We start from the raw sequence: 18,644 nt of genomic DNA on the forward strand, positions 1-18,644 counted from the left end.
CTGGGGTGTGCAGTGGCAAGGCACGTGACAGGGGCGGGACAGCGTGAAGGGGCGCTCGACGCGGGAAGCTGTGCGAGCGGGACGTGTGGGATGGCGCGGGACAGGGGCCACCCGGGTGGTGGGGGGCACTGGGGACTGGGGGCGGGGCCTTGCAGGGGGTGGGGCCTGTGGCGGGAGCGCGCTGGGGAGAACGAGGTTCCAGAAAGGGTCTGCTGCCGGCAGCCGGCCGGCCCCACAGAAGTGGGTTATCCCCCCACTTTTTTTTTTTTTTTAAGATTTTATTTATTTATTTGACAGAGAATGAGAGAGAGGGCACATGAGAGTGGGGCGGGTCAGAGGGAGAAGCAGACTCCCTGCCGAGCAGGGAGCCCGATGCGGGACTCGATCCCGGGACTCCAGGATCATGACCTGAGCCGAAGGCAGTCGCTTAACCGACTGAGCCACCCAGGCGCCCCTATCCCCCCCACTTTTTCCACTTTCCCTCGTCCTCCTCCTGGTACCGGAGCCGTTGAGGCACAGACACAGGCCTTTCAAGCCCAAATGCCCAGGTCATGAGAAAACAAGGCGACGTTCCCTCACATCTCCCCTCATAAACCCGCAGAACCCGGACCCGCTCCCTGGCTGTTACGGGGTCGCAGGGCTCTTGTCTCACGGAGCCGAGGACCGGACCTCGTGGGTACGCAAGGGCTGAAGTGAGGTCAAAGTTGATTAAGTGAAGGTGAGAGCGGAAAGGAGAGAAGCTCCCTGGAGTGAGAGGGCGCCCGAGTGGGTTGCCACCCAGGTGCCCCGGTGGCAGACTTTCTTTTTTTTTTTTAAAGATTTTATTTATTTGATAGACACAGTGAGAGAGGGAACACAAGCAGGGGGGTGGGGTGGGAGAGGGAGAAGCAGGCTTCCAGCTGAGCAGGGAGCCCGATGCGGGGCTCGATCCCAGGACCCTGGGCTCATGACCTGAGCCGAAGGCAGACACCTAACGACTGAGCCACCCAGGTGCCCCAGTGGCAGACTTTCATGGAGAACTGACGGGGAAGCTTGTGGCCTTGAGTTTCCTGTGCCATCTTGGTTTGAGCATGGTCTCTTGATAACACGCTGATGACTTAATTGTTTGAGGTTTGGACATTTTCTAGGATTACACTGGACCCGCCGAAGAAAACTACTACTTAACGTTTAGGGCCAGGTGGTCTGTTTCCTTATCTCTTGTTCACCTGGCTTAGCGCTTCTGCCTGCCAGAAATAGTTTCAGAGCCCAGCCAGGGGCCCCCTACGTCTCCCTGCCTATACCTTAACCCTTTCCTTATTCATGGGGGTGCAAAGCAAGGATGGGCCTGATCCTGCCCCCTCTGGCTTGTTCCCTGGGTCCATCCTCGCTTGCCTACTCCAGGACTGAGAGGTCGCCCCTCTCTCCTGCACCAGTCTTGCCTTGACTACTGGGTCGTTTCTTCAGCTTAGATGTGTCCTAAAATGTCACATCTTAAGCCCCCCTTTGTCCCACGTCTCACAGGTGGTCCCGTTTCCTGCTCTTCACAGAAAAACTTTTCACAAGAGTTGCTTCGAAGGCTTTCGCAACGATTTTATGTCCATCCTTCATTTTCTCTTTGACCCACTTCAGTACCACTTGTCCCTGCTCCGTGTCACCAGCACTGTACTGAATGCCATAAGACACCTCTTTGTTCTCAGATTAATGGACTCTTGCCAGCATTTGATGAAGCTGACCTCTCCTTGAATGCTTTTTTCTTTTCTGTATTAGTTTCCTATCATCTTCACAATCGGTTACCAGAAAACTAGCTGTTTAGAGCAACAGGTATTTATGATCTCACCTATTTATCATCAGTTCTGTAGGTTAGAAATCTGACACCAGTCTCACTGGACTAAAATCAAGGCCTCAGCCTTAATAGAGGCTCTCGGGAAGAACCTGAAACCCATTCATGTTGATAAATCCAGATCCTTGGAGCTCTATACCTGAGGTCCTCACATCCTTGGCACTTATCAGCCAGGGGCCATATTTAACTCTTAGAGGCCCTCTCTCCTGCCCTTGCTCCTGGGCTCCCTACAGGTCAGAGTTAGCAACAGCATGCTGAATCTTCTCATGCTTTGAATCCTCTTGCCTCCTCTTCTGCATGCCTTCCTGACTCTTGCCCGGGAAAGTTCTCTACTGTTTCTTTTTAAATGTTTTTTTATTTAAAAAAAAAAAGGTTTAGGGGCGCCTGGGTGGCTCAGTCGTTAAGCGTCTGCCTTCGGCTCAGGTCATGATCCCAGGGTCCTGGGATCGAGCCCCGCATCGGGCTCCCTGCTCAGCGGGAAGCCTGCTTCTCCCTCTTCCACTCTCCCTGCTTGTGTTCCCTCTCTCACTGTGTCTCTCTCTGTCAAATAAATAAATAAAATCTTTTAAAAAAATAAATAAATAAATAAATTTAAAAAAAAGGTTTATTTAGGGCGTCTGGGTGGCTCAGATGGTTGAGCATCTGCCTTCGGCTCAGGTCATGATCCCAGGGTCCTGGGATCGAGCCCCGCATCGGGCTCCCTGCTCAGCGGGGAGCCTGCTTTACCCCTCCCTCTGCTTCTCCCCCTGCTCATGTTCTCTCTCTCTCTCTATCTTGAATGAATAAATAAAAAAAAAATATTTAAAAAATTTATTTATTTTTAGAGAAAGTGTGTGAGGGGGAGGGGCAGAGGGAGAGTGAGAATCCTCAAGCAACTCCCCACTGAGCATGGAGCCTGATGCAGGGCTCAATCTCAAGACTCTGAGATCATGACCTGAGCTAAAATCAGGAGTTGGACGCTTAACCAACTGCATCCAGTTCCCTACTGGTAAGGGGTCCCAAAAGTTTCCTGCTGTTGAGAGGTCATATGGATCTGCTTCCTGGTGACTACTCTCCTGATTTTCCTTCTACCTAACCAGCTGTATCTTTTCAATCATGCTCTTCTTCCTGATCTCTCTAGTAGCAGCCTCAGGGCTCTGTTCTTGGATGCTTACCCTTTTCTGTTCTTAATCCCAGAGAGAGCCTAGCCATTCCCACATTTAAATATGTGATGTACTTTAAACAGGTGGTATGTACCTGGCCAGTCTAGAGCCTTCCCTGAGTGCCAGAGCTCTGGGCTCCTGTGCCCAATTGCCTTTCTCAGTGGTTCTCAAAAGTGTAGTTCCCAGACCAGCAGCAGTGTTGTCTGGAAACTTGTTAAAAATGCAAATTCTTGAGCCCATCCCTGTGCTCCTGAATCAGAAACTCGGGCCAGAGGCCAGAAGTTTGTTTTTACAAGCACTCCAGGTGATTTGCTGAAGTCTGCAGACCACTGCTACTCAGTTGCTCCACCTGGATGTTCTCAGGTGTCTGACTAGATTTTCCCACCTCCTGTTTCACCTTGATCTTTTCTGTATCAGGCTTCACTATGTATCCACCCAGGTGCTAAAGTTAACTGTGTATCTACACAGTGGCCAGAGTGGTCTCTTAAAAATACCAGACAATATTTTCTTGCCTTAAAATCCTCCAGTAGCTCCCACTGCCCTTGAAATTGTTACTATTATTATTTTAATTTAAGTAGGCTCCATGCTGGGCCCCAACATTGGACTCAAATTCACGACCCTGAGATCAAGACCTGAGCTGAGATCAAGAGTCCTATGCTTAACCTACTGAGCCACCCAGGCTCCCCTGCCCTTGAAATTAAATCTAAACCTTTACCCTCCTCTGCAGGGACTTCTCTGGCAACCCCTCTGACCTCCTCTCCTGGAGTTCCCTCTCACTACGCTCCAGCTACTCAGGTCTCCTCTCTAGGGTAGCTCATACATACTGAACTCTTGTCTAGTCTTGGAGACTTTGCATTTGCTGCGCATTGCCTGATCTGCCCTCCTGTAGTCTTCTCGGTAGCTGGCATTTTTTTTTTTTATCCTTAAGGCCTCAGCTCAACCATCCATCCTCCCTGCCCTGCCCCTTTCTAATGTATGTCTCAAACAACCCATTACCTCCTGCCCTTTTTGTTCACTACACCGTTTACTTCCTGCATAGCATTTAGTACTATGATGTTGTCTTATTTATGATCCTATCCCACTCCTATCATTGTATTACAAATTCTGAAAGGACAGAAACCTCATTGGTCTTGTTCTCTGATGTCTCCCTAATGCTCAGGTTGGTGCTTGATACATAGCAGGTGCTCAGTAAATATTTGTTAAAATAATAAATTAGCTTTCTGCATAGCTGTGCCAGACCTTGGTCTTACTTGTCATGGAGCAGAGACTGCCCCCACTGGCAGACAGGAATGCTTAGGCCTATGGGGGTCCTGCAGGTCTAGAGCTCTCCCTTCCTTCCTTTCTTCCTTTTTATTCATCTAAACTTTTTTTTTTTTAGATTTTATTTTTTATTCATTTGAGAGAGAGAGAGAGAGAGCGCGCATGAGCAGGGGGGAGGGGCATGTAGAGGAAGAAGCAGGCTCCCCACTGGGCCTGACATGGGGCTCAATCCCAAGACCCTGGTATCATGACCCGAACTGAAGACAGACGCTTAACCAACAGCCACCCAGATACTCCTCTTTCTTTCTTTCCTTTTTTAAGATTGATTTATTGAGATGCCTGGCTGGCTCAGTCGGTTAAATGTCTGCCTTCAGCTCAGGTCATGATTCCAGGGTCCAGAGTTTGAGGCCTGCATCAGGCTTCTTGCTCAGCAGGGAGCCTGCTTCTCCCTCTGCCTCCCATTCCCTCTGCTTGTGCATGCTATCTCTCTCTCTCTGACAAATACATAAAATCTTTAAAAAAATAAAAATAAGATTGATTTATTTTTAGAGAGAGTGCGCATGCGAGTGTGGGAGGGGCAGAGGGAGAGAATCCCCAAGCAGACTCTATGCTGAGTGTGAGACCAGGGCTTGATCCCAGGACCCATGAGATCATGATCTGACCCAACACTAAGAGAGGCTTAACCGACTGAGCCACCTAGGCACCCTTAGAGCTCTTGTTTCATTTTCTTTCTTTTTTTTTTTTTAAGATTTTATTTATTTATTTGTCAGAGAGAGAGACAGAGACAGAGAATGTACAGACAGAGGGAGAAGCAGGCTCCATGCAGGACTTGATCCCAGAACCCTGGGATCATGACCTGAGCTGAAGGCAGACACTTTAACTGACTGAGCCACCCAGGCACCCCAGAGCTCTTGTTTCTTAACACTCCTAGAGACCCACTCTCACCTTTTTTCTAATCAGGAATTTTTACCACACTCTCATAGTATGTTAAGACTATAATGTTTATTGACTGTATAAAGAAATGTCACTGAACTTCTAAATCTCTGATAGACTTTATACAAAACGTTCATAATTCAATAATATTGAGTAAAGGAAGTGAGACACAAAAGAGCACATACTAGGTAATTCTGTTTATTTGAAATTCAAAACCAGGCTATGTTAATCTACGATGGTTAGAATCAGGTTAGTAGCTATCCTTGTTAGGGGGTTCTTACTGGGGAGCACATAGAGTGCCTTCTGGGTGCTAGAAACATGTTGAGAGTGAGTATACACGTGTAATGTGTACATCAAGCATGTAGTTAAGATTTGTGCCCTTTATAGAACTCCTATCTCAAAACATTGTATAAAAATACCTTCAAAAATAGATTCAGAAAGAATTGTGTCGAAGCATGGGTCCACTCCTGTTTGGGGTCTGTAAGGTGTGGCTGGGGACCCACTCAGTCTCCCCCACCTTCCCTAAAGCATGGCCAAGGTGAGCACCTGCATGTTGGAATTATCAGTGTTGCTGGCCGAAAGGAGGCTGCCTTCCCAGTCCCGTGATGTGGCCCAGTTTCCACCTGATTCTGGGCGACCTTGAGGACATGGGGGTGTTGCTGGGAAAGAGGAGGAGGAAAGGGGCAGAGACTAAGGGTGAAGCACGCGTTCAGCTGCAGTCCCCATGCCTCTTAGTGCCTCTGCCCATCCTGGGGAGAAGAAAAAACTGAGCAGATCTGTTGGACATCTCTGCAGATTCTGAGAAAGCAGGTAGTTCATTGTGGGAGCTCTCCCTAGGTCTGCTGCCAACTTCTACCTTGGTGCTTCTTCTCTCTCAGCGCCAGTCAGCTTTCACAGGGTCTCAGGCTCTCCAGAACAGCAGTCTCTGCTTTAGAATGACCTGGGGGGTGTTTGTTATAAATGTGGATTTCTGGGGCTCACTGAAAATGTGTGAAGGGGTGACTCAGGAATCTCTTTTAACTGTGCTTCCAATAGTTGCTCACCAGTTTGAGAACTGATCTAGAACATGGGAAGGACCTTTGCTTGTTTTTGCTGCCCATTGCTGGGTCCATGCAGCTGAGAGCACATTGTTGGTGTCACTCCACATGACCTTGCAGACGGCCCTTTCTGTGTTTACCTCCAAATCTGAGTGAAAAATATAGAATTCTTTGTTTCCAAGTGCGTTTCCCCCCAATTAAGCCCTTTGTTTTAAAGACAGAAAACAGACCCAAGGTCATAGGAGTTGAGATTGGAATCCAGGACTGGAGACCCTAAGGCACTCTGATTTCCAGTGGCACTTGCCAAGGGTTGGGGCCCCAGGGGGTGGAGGGAGCAGGTTTGAGTAAGCTGCCGTCTCTTCTAGCCGGGCACCGTGGATGGCGTGGCAGGTGAGTGTCCCTGAGCTGGAGGACCGCCTTCAGTGCCCCATCTGCCTGGAGGTCTTCAAGGAGCCCATGATGCTGCAGTGTGGCCACTCCTACTGCAAGGGCTGCCTGGTGTCCCTGTCCCGCCACCTGGACTCGGAGCTCCGCTGCCCAGTGTGCCGACAGGAGGTGGATAGCAGCAGCTCCCCGCCCAACGTCTCCCTGGCACGGGTGATTGAAGCCCTACAGTTCCCTGGGGGCCCAGAGCCCAAGGTCTGTGAGCACCACCGGAACCCGCTCAGCCTCTTCTGTGAGAGGGACCAGGAGCTCATCTGTGGCCTCTGTGGCCTGCTGGGCTCCCACCAGCATCACCGCGTCACGCCCGTCTCCACTGTCTACAGCCGCATGAAGGTGGGCAGTGAGGCTGCTGGGGGGGTGGGTTGCAGGGACACACCGAGCCTAGCTCTTACCCTCTCTGGCACCATTGCCTGGCAGAGAAGGGTCCCAGGCCAGGATGCCAGTTCCCTCCAGCCCTGTCCTGGAGCAGAGCTCATAGAGCATGCATCCATCCATCATGTTCTGTGCAGCTGTTCCAATCTCCAGGTGCTGGGCCCTACTGACCTGCATGATGGAGAGCCCCTTGTCAAGTGCTAGCCCCTTCCCTTGCTCGGTTTTTCTTTGTAGCTCTCATTCATATTTTGAGCGCTCCCCAGACGATGCATGAGGGCAAGGACTTTGTTTTGTTTCCTCAGGTATTTTCATGCCTAGAGCCATGCGTAGCATGTAAGTAAAAGCTCAAAGCGTATTTGCAGAAACAGTGGATTCCTGTTCTCGTGGACTTTTGCCTCAGATCTAGCAGGTCATCATTTAAGGTGAATGATGATGATGATACTCTCTTTGGTAAATATGTTGATCTAAGATTTACGAAGGGGTTGGGGTTATCATTGTACTTTACAAATGAGGAAACAGGCTCAGAGAAGAAGGTAAGGGTCTTACCTAAGGTCATACAGCTTGTCACTGGCAGAGCGAGGATGCTGACTGTGGCCGGTTTTCTTTCCATTGCAAAACAGATCAAAGAAGGGCAGGAAGGATTCTTGGAAGTGAATTGCTAGAGGGTACCTGGCATAGTGTTTGGGAGGGAGGGAGGGAGAGTAAAGGTAAGGAATGACAAAATACAGGTGATAGGGGTGGGAAAGAGAAAGAGCATCAAGACCTAAAGGCAGAGTTCCAGGGATTTCTTGGCTGAGTGCCCCGGGCAGCATTTCTTTGCTTCTTCAGTCCTGGAAGACAAGTATGAAACGTGCACAGGGCCAGCCCAGCCACCCACCGGCCCCTCTTGCCCACAGACGTTTACTCGGCACCTAACGTGTACTCGGTGTTGTGCTAAAGCCCGTAGTACAATAGAGGACAAGAGGTTTACCACAGCCTGGGAGTCTGGCAGAGAGTCGCATGTGTTGGGTGCTACTGTCAGGGTTAAGTACAGGCAATGGGGAGACCACCTCAAATGTAGCTCCGGCATGGTCTCGGGTGGTCAGGGAAGGTTTCCTGGAGGAAGCAGACTGCTGAACCAAGACCTGACCCACAAGGAGAAGTTGGTAGGAAAAGAAGGGGAGGAAAGCATTCCCTGTATAAAGACAGCCCTGCAAAAGATCAGGAGGGAAGGATATTTAAGAAATCGTAAGTTGTTCTTTTAAGCTCAGGGGAGAGTTAGCTAAGTGGAAGCCAGGTCATCGTAAGGCTTGTGTGACATGTGAAGGGATTTGTAGTTTATTCAGAGGACCATCCTGGTTGGGGGGGGGGGGCACTGGAGAGTTTTAAGCAGAGTCCTGATGTGGTCCAAGCACCCTGCCGGAGGGTGGACTGGAGAGTGAGGCTGGGGGGTAAGAGACTGGGAGTAATTACATATGGGTGGTAATTGAAGCTGCAGGAGTGGAGAAGACCAACCAGGAGAGCCTGCAGTGCGGTAGGGAAGACACGGATGATGCCACCAAGGAGCACGAGGGTTTAAGATTCAGGTAAATAGAGCACCCCAAAAGGGACAGAAAGAATCAACAGAGAGAGTAAGAACACTGGCTGAATATGGCCTCCTAGAAATCAGAACAGTGCTTTTTAATGAGAACAAGATCACTTGTGTGAAATGCTGCTGAGGATTAGAAAGCATCTGTTAGATTTAGCAGTAAGGATTGATTATCTTGGCAAGAGTAGTTTAGTGGAGTGTGAGAGGAGGAAGCCAAATTGCAGTGCAATGAAATTGAGCCTGTGTTTTATTAGCCCAGGAGAGAAGGAAACACACAGGAGCTCGCTCATCATTTCTGGCTTAGAGCCTGGGACTGCTTGGGTCCTGGTTTTAGATGTGGGTGTTTGTGATCCCAAGACTCTTCTCTGTGATGCAACAAAATTGTGTTCCTTTATTAGGTTCCATTTTATGCATTCCTGTTTTCCTCCTATTGATTGAGATCTTGAGGTTATTTATTTATTTGCATGATTTTTTTTTCTTCTCCCAGTGACCCAGTTTGACGGAGTAAGAGGGAAAGAACTAATCTCATCTCTCTCTGCCTCAAGAGAGTTACCACTAGAATTCTGTTCTTGGGTTGCTATGAGATCTTCTGATGCCTCATTATCCAGAGCAAGACCCTGTGTCCATTTACCCCTACAGTGGCTTTATTCTTTAATCAGCTCCTTTCCTGAAAGGCTTTTGTAGCTGGTTTCTTTCTTTTTTTTTAAGTTTATTTTTTTAGTAATGTCTGCACCCAGTGTGGGGCTTGAACTTACAACCGAGAGATCGAGAGTCACATACTCTTCCAACTGAGCCAGCCAGGTGCCCCTCTTGCCGCTGATTTCTGCTTGGGAACTATCTAAGCCAGAGACCGTGTATGCTCCATGGGCACAAACCAGCAGGGCTCCCTTTAAGTAGTGCAGCTGTTTGGGGGTCTAGGTGGTCCTGGTTGAACCCTTAAGACTCTGTCAGATTTGGGGCCAGGGAAGCCCAGGAGAAGGGAGTTTACTTCAGCCTGGGGAGGCCCTAAATCCAGGCTGGGCCCGAGTCTGCCAGGGAAGGATTTAGGTCTTTATAGGGAGTGGGGAATCTCCAGGTATAAGTGGGGCAACCGTATGCACCATTGGCCTTCCTTGGGGCCATCCTTTTTGTGATATCTTGATCAAATGCCCACTGATTCTAGACCTGCTGGTGACCAGAGAGTTTACTTGGTGGGTACCCAATGGCCAGCATTCCATTCAGGGAGTGTTGGCTTCAGACTGGTTATCGCCCCTCTTGGATGTTGTGTGGTGCCTTCCAGGTGGACAATGTTTAGCGTCCATCTCCATGTCCTGAAGAGGGATGACCTGGAGATCCTTTTCTGTCTGGGTAACTCCTGCCCTCAATGTGGAATATTCTTGAATAATCTTAACCTATTTTGGAGTCAAGAGTACCCGGGTAGCTCTTTCCCTGGTTCCACTGAGAGTGCTTGTGGCCATTAGGATGCTCCCTGGGGGCGCCTGGGTGGCTCAGTTGGTTAAGCGACTGCCTTCAGCTCAGGTCATGATGCCAGGGTCCTGGGATCGAGTCCCGCATCGGGCTCCCTGCTCTGCGGGGAGCCTGCTTCTCCCTTTCCCACTCCCCCTGCTTGTGTTCCCTCTCTCGCTGTGTCTCTCTCTGTCAAATAAATAAATAAAATCTTTCAAAAAAAAAAAAAAAAAAGGATGCTCCCTGGAAGGGTGAAGCCCAGGGCTGATCCCAAGGAGCTGAAACGGTGAAGGGGTCGGCTACTCATGAGGCCATGGTACATTGCCTCCAGGAGGACCTAGCGGCTCTCATCTCTGACCTGAAGCAGGAGCAGAAGAAGGTGGATGAGCATATTGCCAAACTGGTGAACAACAGGACCCGGATTGTTGTGAGTGCACTTTCCCTCTGTACCCTTACCCTGGGGCTGGCCACCTTCCCTTTCCTACGGAGCCCAGTTCTGATTTGTTCTTTACAGAAATCCATACCTTCATACAAAGCCAGAATTCAAAGCATTCCAGGACGGAGTGGGGGAAAGGGCAAATCGCCTCAGGGGAATCAACTCAGTTGTTAGGACTCTGTCCAAGTTGGCTGTGTCCCTCTTGTCCTTGGGAATGAGATAACACAGAACCTAAGTCCCAGAGGTAAACAGCTCAAAGTGTGGGCATGACTCTCCTGCTCTCTACGTCTATTTGACCTTGACAGTCTGGTGCCCGCCCGGTACCTCGGAGCAGAGGTGTGGAAAGGCTTGGTGGTTTTCTGCTTTTCCTGAGTGACAGGTACACTGGGGCTGGGAGGTGTTCTGAAAAAAAGATTCACGGCAGCTGTACTCTCAGTTTTGAAGGAGAAAAAACACTTTATTGATAGTATAAAAATGTAATAGAATCAGAAAGAAGAAAAGGGAAATCTGCGTATGGATGAGGGCAATAGTAAGCAGTAAAGGAGAATAAAACAGAGTTACATCAAATCGGGTACTTACAACATCCAGCCTCATTAGCTGGGGGAGCTCCATGGAGACGGCCAGGCTGGAGTCCCGATGGAGAGGCCTGGGTCAAGCATCCTCCCCTCAGGTGAGATTTCCAACTGACCATCCCCATAAGGACCGTATTTATAGGGCAAATGAAGTTAAACATGTGTTTGCCTATGTGCAGTTTGGAGCGAGCTGCATTCCTGCGTTATCATGTCTTTACATATTCAAGGAGCCTGTGCTGGGTGTGCTTGCCCCTTCTCCCAGATTCCATTCTGGGGGGCCAGCCCAGCCTGGAGCTAGAGTGGATGTAAGGCAAGATTTACAGCTCTTGGCATCCAGACCAGAAGGGTCAATTCTGGCCTGGAGGCCAGCTAATGTCCACTCATCAGGCTCCCAAGGTCACTCATGCAGCACGAGTCTCACAAACAACATTCTTCCACCTGCCTGCGTGTAAGTGCAGGTTGGGGGGTGGTCAGGTATGCAGGACAAATCCCAGAAAGGTCCATCCATACAGTCCAGGAGGGTTTGGAGCCTGGGCCCTGCAGGCAGTTGTGAAACAGGAGCCGGAGGCCAGTGTCCCCTGAGAGTCTTCTCCATTAACCTCCCCACCCTCAGAGGGAGACGGCATTACCCCTGCCCAGTGGAGGCTGAACTCAGGGTCAGACACGGAATCCTGGCTGTCTAAAGTCTGCTCTCCCAGGGCCTTGCAGACTTTTTTCAGTTGCGGAATCCTGTACTAAAGCTAAATCTGATATGCACATTTAATAGCAATATTACCCACCACCACCTCCCAGTAGTGACAAAGCAATAGCAGAGCCACTGTGTTTGAAATGGGAGCTGGGGGCCAGTCTCTCCCCTGCCTCTGTTGCCCTCCCCATGGCCACATGTGGGATGCCCAGGCACAGTGTGAACAGTGGGCAGGAGTCAGCCCTGCAACTCAACTACTAGAACCATCTCCAGTTGGAGGCCCAGGAAGGCCTAAGCTGCCAGGGCCTAGGGACACCGACGTCAGCCACAGCCAGGCAGTTCTGGCCGAGGTTCCAGCTGTGATCAGTTCCTCTTTGTCCCAGAATGAATCTGATGTCTTCAGCTGGGTGATTCGTCGTGAGTTCCAGGAGCTGCACCACCTGGTGGATGAGGAGAAGGCCCGCTGCCTGGAGGGGTTGGAGGGTCATACCCGTGGCCTTGTGGCCTCCCTGGACATGCAGATAGAGCAGGCCCAGGGCAGTCAGGAGCGGCTGGTCCAGGCCGAGCACGTGCTGGAGCAGTTCAGTAATGAGAGTCACCATGAGTTCATCCGGGTGAGTGGACAAGGGAGTGCCCCCCATGCCGAGGCTCCCAGGTCCCAAGAGTCTTCCTCATGCCTTAACCATCCTGTCTTGTCTTGCAGAAGTATCACTCCATGGCCTCCAGGTAATAACCTTGGAGGGAGCTCTCAGCTTGGATCTGGTGGCTCCTCTCCACCACTTCCTGCCTTCGGCTGTACCAGTGCCTTGGCAGCAGCTGCCCACATCTGGCTCTGTACTGAGCCCAGGGAACACAGATGAAAGCCATGCCCCTGCCTTTAAGGGTCTCAAAGACTGGTGGGCGGCAGATGGTGAGCTATGGTTACATCACTGTGGGTACCTAAAACCAAAGAAGTTCACACGAGCTACAGAAATAACAGGAGAAGGTGACTGGGGTTGCAGGTGGGGGGAATGGGTGAAGATGATGCATAGATGGACGAGCTTAGGGCAGAGGACAGGTGTTGACCAGGCAAGCAGAGTGGGGATTGGTCACGTGAAAAGGTAAAGTAAGGTGTGGGACTGGGGTATTTATTGTATGATGCAGGGCAGAACGGGCAATGAATGGGAGAGGTAAGAGCCAGAATGAGGGGCCATGAATCCTGAACCATAGTTTGTGGGAAGGGATTGAATCCATGTTCCAGTCCTAACAAATGAACAACCATGCAGTTCCTTGGCCTTCCTCAGACTCTGATTGTGAGAGTCACCTTGTTTTTTCAAATTTTCTTTGGTCTTAAGGACAGTTGCATTAGGAACATTAGTTTAAATGAATGGACAGTGAAGCTGATTGGGAGCAGGTGTCCACTCCAGCTGTGGCTAGGGGCCAGGGTCGCCCAATATAGGGCAGGGGTCCTCAAATGTTAGTGTGTATCAGGACCACATGGAGGGCTCATTACGTCAGATCGCTGGGCTCTAGTAATCACTTTCTGATTCAGCAGGTCTGGGGTGGGACCTGAGAAATTTGCATTTCTAGCAAGCTCCCAGGTGATGCTGCTGGTCTCGGGCCTGACCTGATGTAGAGTGTTTCCCCTTCTAGGAAGGGGGCAGGCACTCAGAGTGGGGTGGAGGGGAGGAAATGACAGACATCTTGAGCACACAGTCTTCTGAGCTGCTACTGGCTTGTTGTACTTGTGTAAGGGTAAAGGGGTGGGGTTGGTGTGCAGCTCCGCCATCATGGTGAACCGTCACCCTCAGAGCAGAGCTCCAGCAGGCCCGGCCTTTGGAAGGCACCTTCAGCCCCATCTCCTTCAAGCCAGGCCTCCACCAGGCTGACATCAAGTTGACCGTGTGGAAGAGGCTCTTCCGAAAAGTTCTGCCAGGTAAGGCTCCAGCCTGTTCTCTTTCCTGAGGGCTGCCCTGCAGGGTGGGCGCAGAAGACTGGAAGGTTGTTTGCGTGGGTTATGGTGAGAGCATGGCTTTGGGGTTCCACCAGACACCCCGGGCTCAAGCTCAGGTCCAACTCTTACTGGCCAAAGACAAGTTGTGTAATTTTTTTTTTTTTTAATTTTTAAAAAAGATTTTATTTATTTAAAGAGTGAGCGCTCGAGTTGGGGGAGGGGTAGAGGGGGAGAGAGAATCCCAAGCCGACTCCCCACTAAGCGCGGAGCCCAACCCAGGGCTTGATCTCACACCCTGAGATCATGACCTGAGCCGAAATTGAGAGTCGGGCACTTGATGGACTGAGCCATTCAGGCGCCCCGAGTGCACGCCCTTTTCCTTAACCAGAATGCCTCCCTCACAGCGATCCCATTTTTTTCCATGCTTCAGGAATTGTTCATGCATTCAGCAAGCATCCTTAGGGTTGCCTCTTCTGGGCCTGGCCCCTTAGAAGGCCCCTCGGATACAGGGATGAGGCCATTGCAGTTCCTCCCCTGAGGAGCTCAGGGCCTCCAATCAAACTCCTTTGTGGCAGGGTGTGCTGCCTTCTGTGTAGCTTGAAAACACTTCTTTGATCTTTCTTAGCCCCGGAGTCCCTCAAGCTAGACCCTGCCACCGCCCACCCCCTCCTGGAACTCTCCAAGGGCAACACGGTGGTGCAGTGCGGCCTTCTGGCCCAGCGGCGTGCCAGCCAACCCGAGCGCTTTGACTACAGTACTTGCGTCCTGGCCAGTCGGGGCTTCTCCTGGGGCCGTCACTACTGGGAGGTGGTGGTGGGCAACAAGAGCGACTGGCGCCTGGGGGTCATCAAGGGCACAGTGAGTCGCAAGGGCAAGCTGAGCAAGTCCCCAGAGAACGGCATGTGGCTCATTGGCCTGAAGGAGGGCCGGGTGTATGAGGCCTTTGGCTGCCCTCGGGTGCCCCTGCCTGTGGCCGGCCACCCCCACCGCATCGGCGTCTACTTGCACTATGAGCACGGAGAGCTCACTTTCTTTGATGCTGACCGCCCCGATGACTTGCGGCTGCTCTACACATTCCAGGCTGACTTCCAGGGCAAGCTCTACCCCATCCTGGACACATGCTGGCACGAAAGGGGCAGCAATGCACTGCCTATGGTGTTGCCCCCGCCCAGCGGGCCTGCCCACCTCACCCCCCCACAGCCCACCAAGCTGTAGGGTTGCTGGTGGGTCTTCTGGGTTCAGCGAGCAGAGATGAGGTTCTTTACTGTTTGGGAAGGTCTTCGTGCCTGTGTGTTCCTGGAAACACCTAATGATAAGAAAAGGACTCTAATCCCTTCCCTGTCAGCCAGGGGCATATTTATTAACCTTTTTGCCAGGTTATTCAGCTGCTTATTAACCAACAGAACCAGGCCTTGGTGTCCATGGGTTAAGATAGGCTTCCCTTGATCCCTGCTAACCATGCTTTCTGCTTACTCTCTTAACAGAAGGTGGAAACATTCCCACACATAATTTCTCTTTGTCATTGTGAACTTAAGGATAATAAATGTGACACTATCTTTAAATTATTTGCAAACATTAACTGCTGTGCATACATACTGTTTTATGCTCAGGTCTTTAAAAGCAGCTCCAACCTCTGGTCAGCCAGAAGTCCCCTCAACTCTGGGCTGGCTGGTCTGTGGTTAGAGTCACATCAATCACTCTGTTACTGCTGTCTTCAAAGACCTCTCTTGATCTCCCTCTCCATTGGTTGTTATGGAAATAACACTTCTTCAGAGCAGAAGCAAGTAGGGTCCAGACGGATGTGGCCTATCCCTGAAAGCTGCTGGACACGTGGGAGCGGGCCCAGAGCCTCAATCTGTTCATGGCGAGTCTGCCCCTGGCCACAGCTGATGGTGTCCGTCCAGACCAAAGCTGGGACAGCTGAATTCTCTCCCAAGAATTTGAAAGTTGGAAGAGAATGGCTGGGGCTGAGTCATCTGAGACCTAGTGCTTTAGAGAGAAGCTCCTCAGCCTTGTGCCACTGAGCTCTGTGGAGTTGCCTGAGCTACTTCTCTGGGGAACCACTCTGTCCTGGTGCCCTGGCACTTACCCACATTGGCCACACAGGCAGAGGCTTGACCTGCAAGCTAAGTGATCCTCTAGGAACCCGAGAGGATGGGAGGTTTGTGAGGCACTGACCTTATCCCATGGGAGACTGTCAGGACAGGTCACCTACCAAGATCTGATAAGCATGAAACTTTCTGCGCCGCCTCCCTCTGAGCAGAGCTGTAGACTATAAAACAGCTTAACTGCATCTAGAACTGGCTTCCCAGCAATGGGAAATCCCCCAACCCTCATTGTAGTCCTCCTGTTGTGTGCAACAAGGACCATGTGGAGCTGGCACCTTTGGCTAATCTTCTGCCTATGTAAGTAATAAGCTGTCTGAATCAAAAGGTGCTTGTTGTATCTTTACCGGCTGAATCTGTTGGGCCTTGGCCTTGGTTGCTGTGTGTTTGCCACCTTGCAGACCTGGTTTTTGGTTATGCAGCTCCTCAATTCCATGACTTGGCTGAAGATTGTGGCCCTCTCTATCCACTCTCCCTCCCTCCTCCCTTCTCCACCCTGTTCTCTGTCCTGGGAGACTGGCCCCAGTGGAATGCAAAACCCTCTGGCTTCCTGTTGGGTTTAGCAGATGGGAGGGACTGGCAGGAGATCCAAGGGCAGGAAAGGGAATTCAAGGTACTTATTTTTCTGGTTTCCTGCCTGCTGGGCTGTGCGTTTGCAGCTTTCCTCATCTGAAGATCCTTGGCAGGTGGCCCCTTCCTCTGTTGCTCCCCTTGTGCCTTCAGGCCTGGCAGTGAGCAGTGCTGTCACCAGCCCCAAGTACTGCACCACCTCTAGTTTCCCTTAAGTCTGACCATCCTTTCATAAAGACGTCCTTCTTTAAGATCACTTCAGCTACCATTGTGTGCCCACCTCTGCCCCCGCCAGCTGCTGACAGACACAGTGGCATACGTCTGCACTCACTTAGTAAATCCCCTCTTGTTTGGCTGGCCAGAGTTAGTGTTTGTGCTTGCAACCAAAAGATCCATTCAGTATGGAGAAGGCAGATGAAAGAGCAGTTCATTATGTGGAGTTGGCATTTAAGCTGAAAGAAGTGGAATACAGGCAGAGGAGAAGAGTTTTGGGGGGTCTAGTCCACAGAGGGATGCTGCAGCCAGAGCTGGACCTGCAGAGGGGGTGGAGGCTAGACCATGGAGGACCACTGATACTATCTTAGTGTATACTAACTTTGTTCTGTAGTAATGACAGCGTGGGAGTGGGAGAGTCTGCCCAGGGAGAAAATACTAGCTGACAGAAAGGAGGTCAGAGGATGGAACAGCAGAACTTAAGGAAGCAGCTTAGACAACGTTGCCAAAGAACTGTAGAAATGATAGAGAACTGGGAGGGAGTGCCAGCAGTAAAGATCATGGAAGCCAAAGCTTTCCAACAGAGAAGGTGTGCCCCGTAGTGCCGTGAAAACCCAGCCTCAGCAGGAAAGGCCTGAGGAATATTAGATTCTTGGTGGCCTTGGAGGAAGCCATGTCTGTGGACTAGCATGGGAGACAGACTGCAGGGGGTTACATAGTATGTGAGGAAGAAGTAAAGGCAATCACTGCTGATTCTTGTTTTAAGCAGCTGGACAGGGAAGGGAAGAAAACTGGGTCATGAGTTTGAGAGAAGGTGGGATTAAGAGAAGGCATTTTTAGGACAGAGGAGGCTACAACTTGTCCTACAGAAATACGTGAGCCACATGTGTAGGTTGAAGTTTTCTAGGGGTCACGTATTAGACATTTTAAGGCATAGGTCACCTAGCGTTCACATCTTGGCTCCTAATAGCCATTCTCCAATGAAGAGGAAGCAGGGCTCCTTGGAGAAATAGCTGGTTCTAGGACTGGGGCAGGAAATACCCTGAGCCATAAGCCGCTTGGAGTGCCAGGAAGCACTCACAAACAAAGGTGTGCAAAACCCCTACAATAATAGAGGCCTTTCAAAGGGACATGGGAGCCCATTGAAAGCACTCCTAGTGGCCAAAATGGGAAAAATGTGAGCGACAAAATAAAATAGTACAGGTTTCCCCGCTATCAGAAAGTAGAGTGTTTCTGTGAGATCTGTCATTAGCTGAAGTGGAGTAATGAGAATCAGCAATTACCATTACTTTATATGGAAACATTTTTTAGTGCTACCAGACCCCCCAAATTAACTGCTTTTAAGCTTTTCTTACCTTTGGATAAACCTTGCAAATGAATGCACACAGTCAATCGAGATAAAGCACAGTTCAGAGCTACGGAGGCTTGATGCTGAGATGCTGCGTTTGTAGATCTTGGGGAAGGAGCTTGGCAGCGTCACTCTCACTGGGGTGCGTGCTGCCTCTACAAGGGCTTGCGGCAAAACAATACTATTTTTACTTTTCCCCTTTTCTCATAAAAGTGAAAATCCTCTTAGGATTTCTTTCAGTTAACAAAAACAGGTACTACTCTAGGTCTTTCGTAAAAGTGAAGTGGTGTAATGCAAACTTTCAAAAAGGGGGGATAGGGGTGCCTGGGTGCTCAGTGGAGCATCCAACTCTTGATCTCAGCTCAGGTCTTGATCTCAGGGTGGTGAGATCAAGTCCCACATTGGGCTCCACACTGGGTGTGGAGCATACTTAAAAAAAAAAAAAAAAAAGCAAAGGATACCTGTACTGGATTACAACTCAAAAGTATAAAGTAAATATCCATGAGTCCATACTGATAAACGATTGGCTAATTAAATAAATCTGGGACAAGAGAGCATTCTGCAGAAGAATTCCAAATAATTTATGTAGCTACTTTGCCCTCAAAGAGGTAGAGTATAATCCCCTACTCCTTAAAGGGTGGGCTGTGCATAGTGACTTCTTTCCAGAGGGAACAGAGGGATAAAGACTAGTTTGCAGTGGAGAAGTGTGAATCTTAGCCAGGTGATCAAGGTTAACATCAACAGTGAAGGTCATGTTGATAC

General features: G+C 50.2%; 1 protein-coding gene across 1 annotated transcript; it reads left to right on the top strand.

Moving 5' to 3' along the window:
- The first annotated feature begins 6,569 nt into the window (after positions 1–6,569).
- Positions 6,570–15,284, top strand: LOC123842927 (E3 ubiquitin-protein ligase TRIM50). The gene is made up of 6 exons (XM_045872089.2): positions 6,570–6,968; positions 10,352–10,447; positions 12,097–12,327; positions 12,417–12,439; positions 13,504–13,628; positions 14,272–15,284. The coding sequence occupies exons 1-6, from the start codon at positions 6,570–6,572 to the stop codon at positions 14,859–14,861; spliced, it is 1,464 nt and encodes a 487-aa protein (XP_045728045.1). The 3' UTR covers positions 14,862–15,284.
- The last annotated feature ends 3,360 nt before the right edge of the window (positions 15,285–18,644 follow it).

Source organism: Mirounga angustirostris, unplaced genomic scaffold (genome assembly GCF_029215605.1).
Source record: "Mirounga angustirostris isolate CCGP_5_RB_7025 unplaced genomic scaffold, mMirAng1.0.hap1 SCAF_5, whole genome shotgun sequence".
In the NCBI taxonomy this organism is placed as follows: Eukaryota; Metazoa; Chordata; class Mammalia; order Carnivora; family Phocidae; genus Mirounga; species Mirounga angustirostris.

What these genes read in the sequence shown, in the direction of transcription:
- LOC123842927 (XM_045872089.2), top strand. Translation starts at nt 6,570, where the DNA reads ATGGCGTGGCAGGTGAGTGTCCCTGAGCTGGAGGACCGCCTTCAGTGC. An exon ending in GTCACCATGAGTTCATCCGG is followed by an intron (nt 12,328 to 12,416) that starts GTGAGTGGACAA and finishes CTTGTCTTGCAG; the next exon opens with AAGTATCACTCCATGGCCTC. An exon ending in CTTCCGAAAAGTTCTGCCAG is followed by an intron (nt 13,629 to 14,271) that starts GTAAGGCTCCAG and finishes GATCTTTCTTAG; the next exon opens with CCCCGGAGTCCCTCAAGCTA.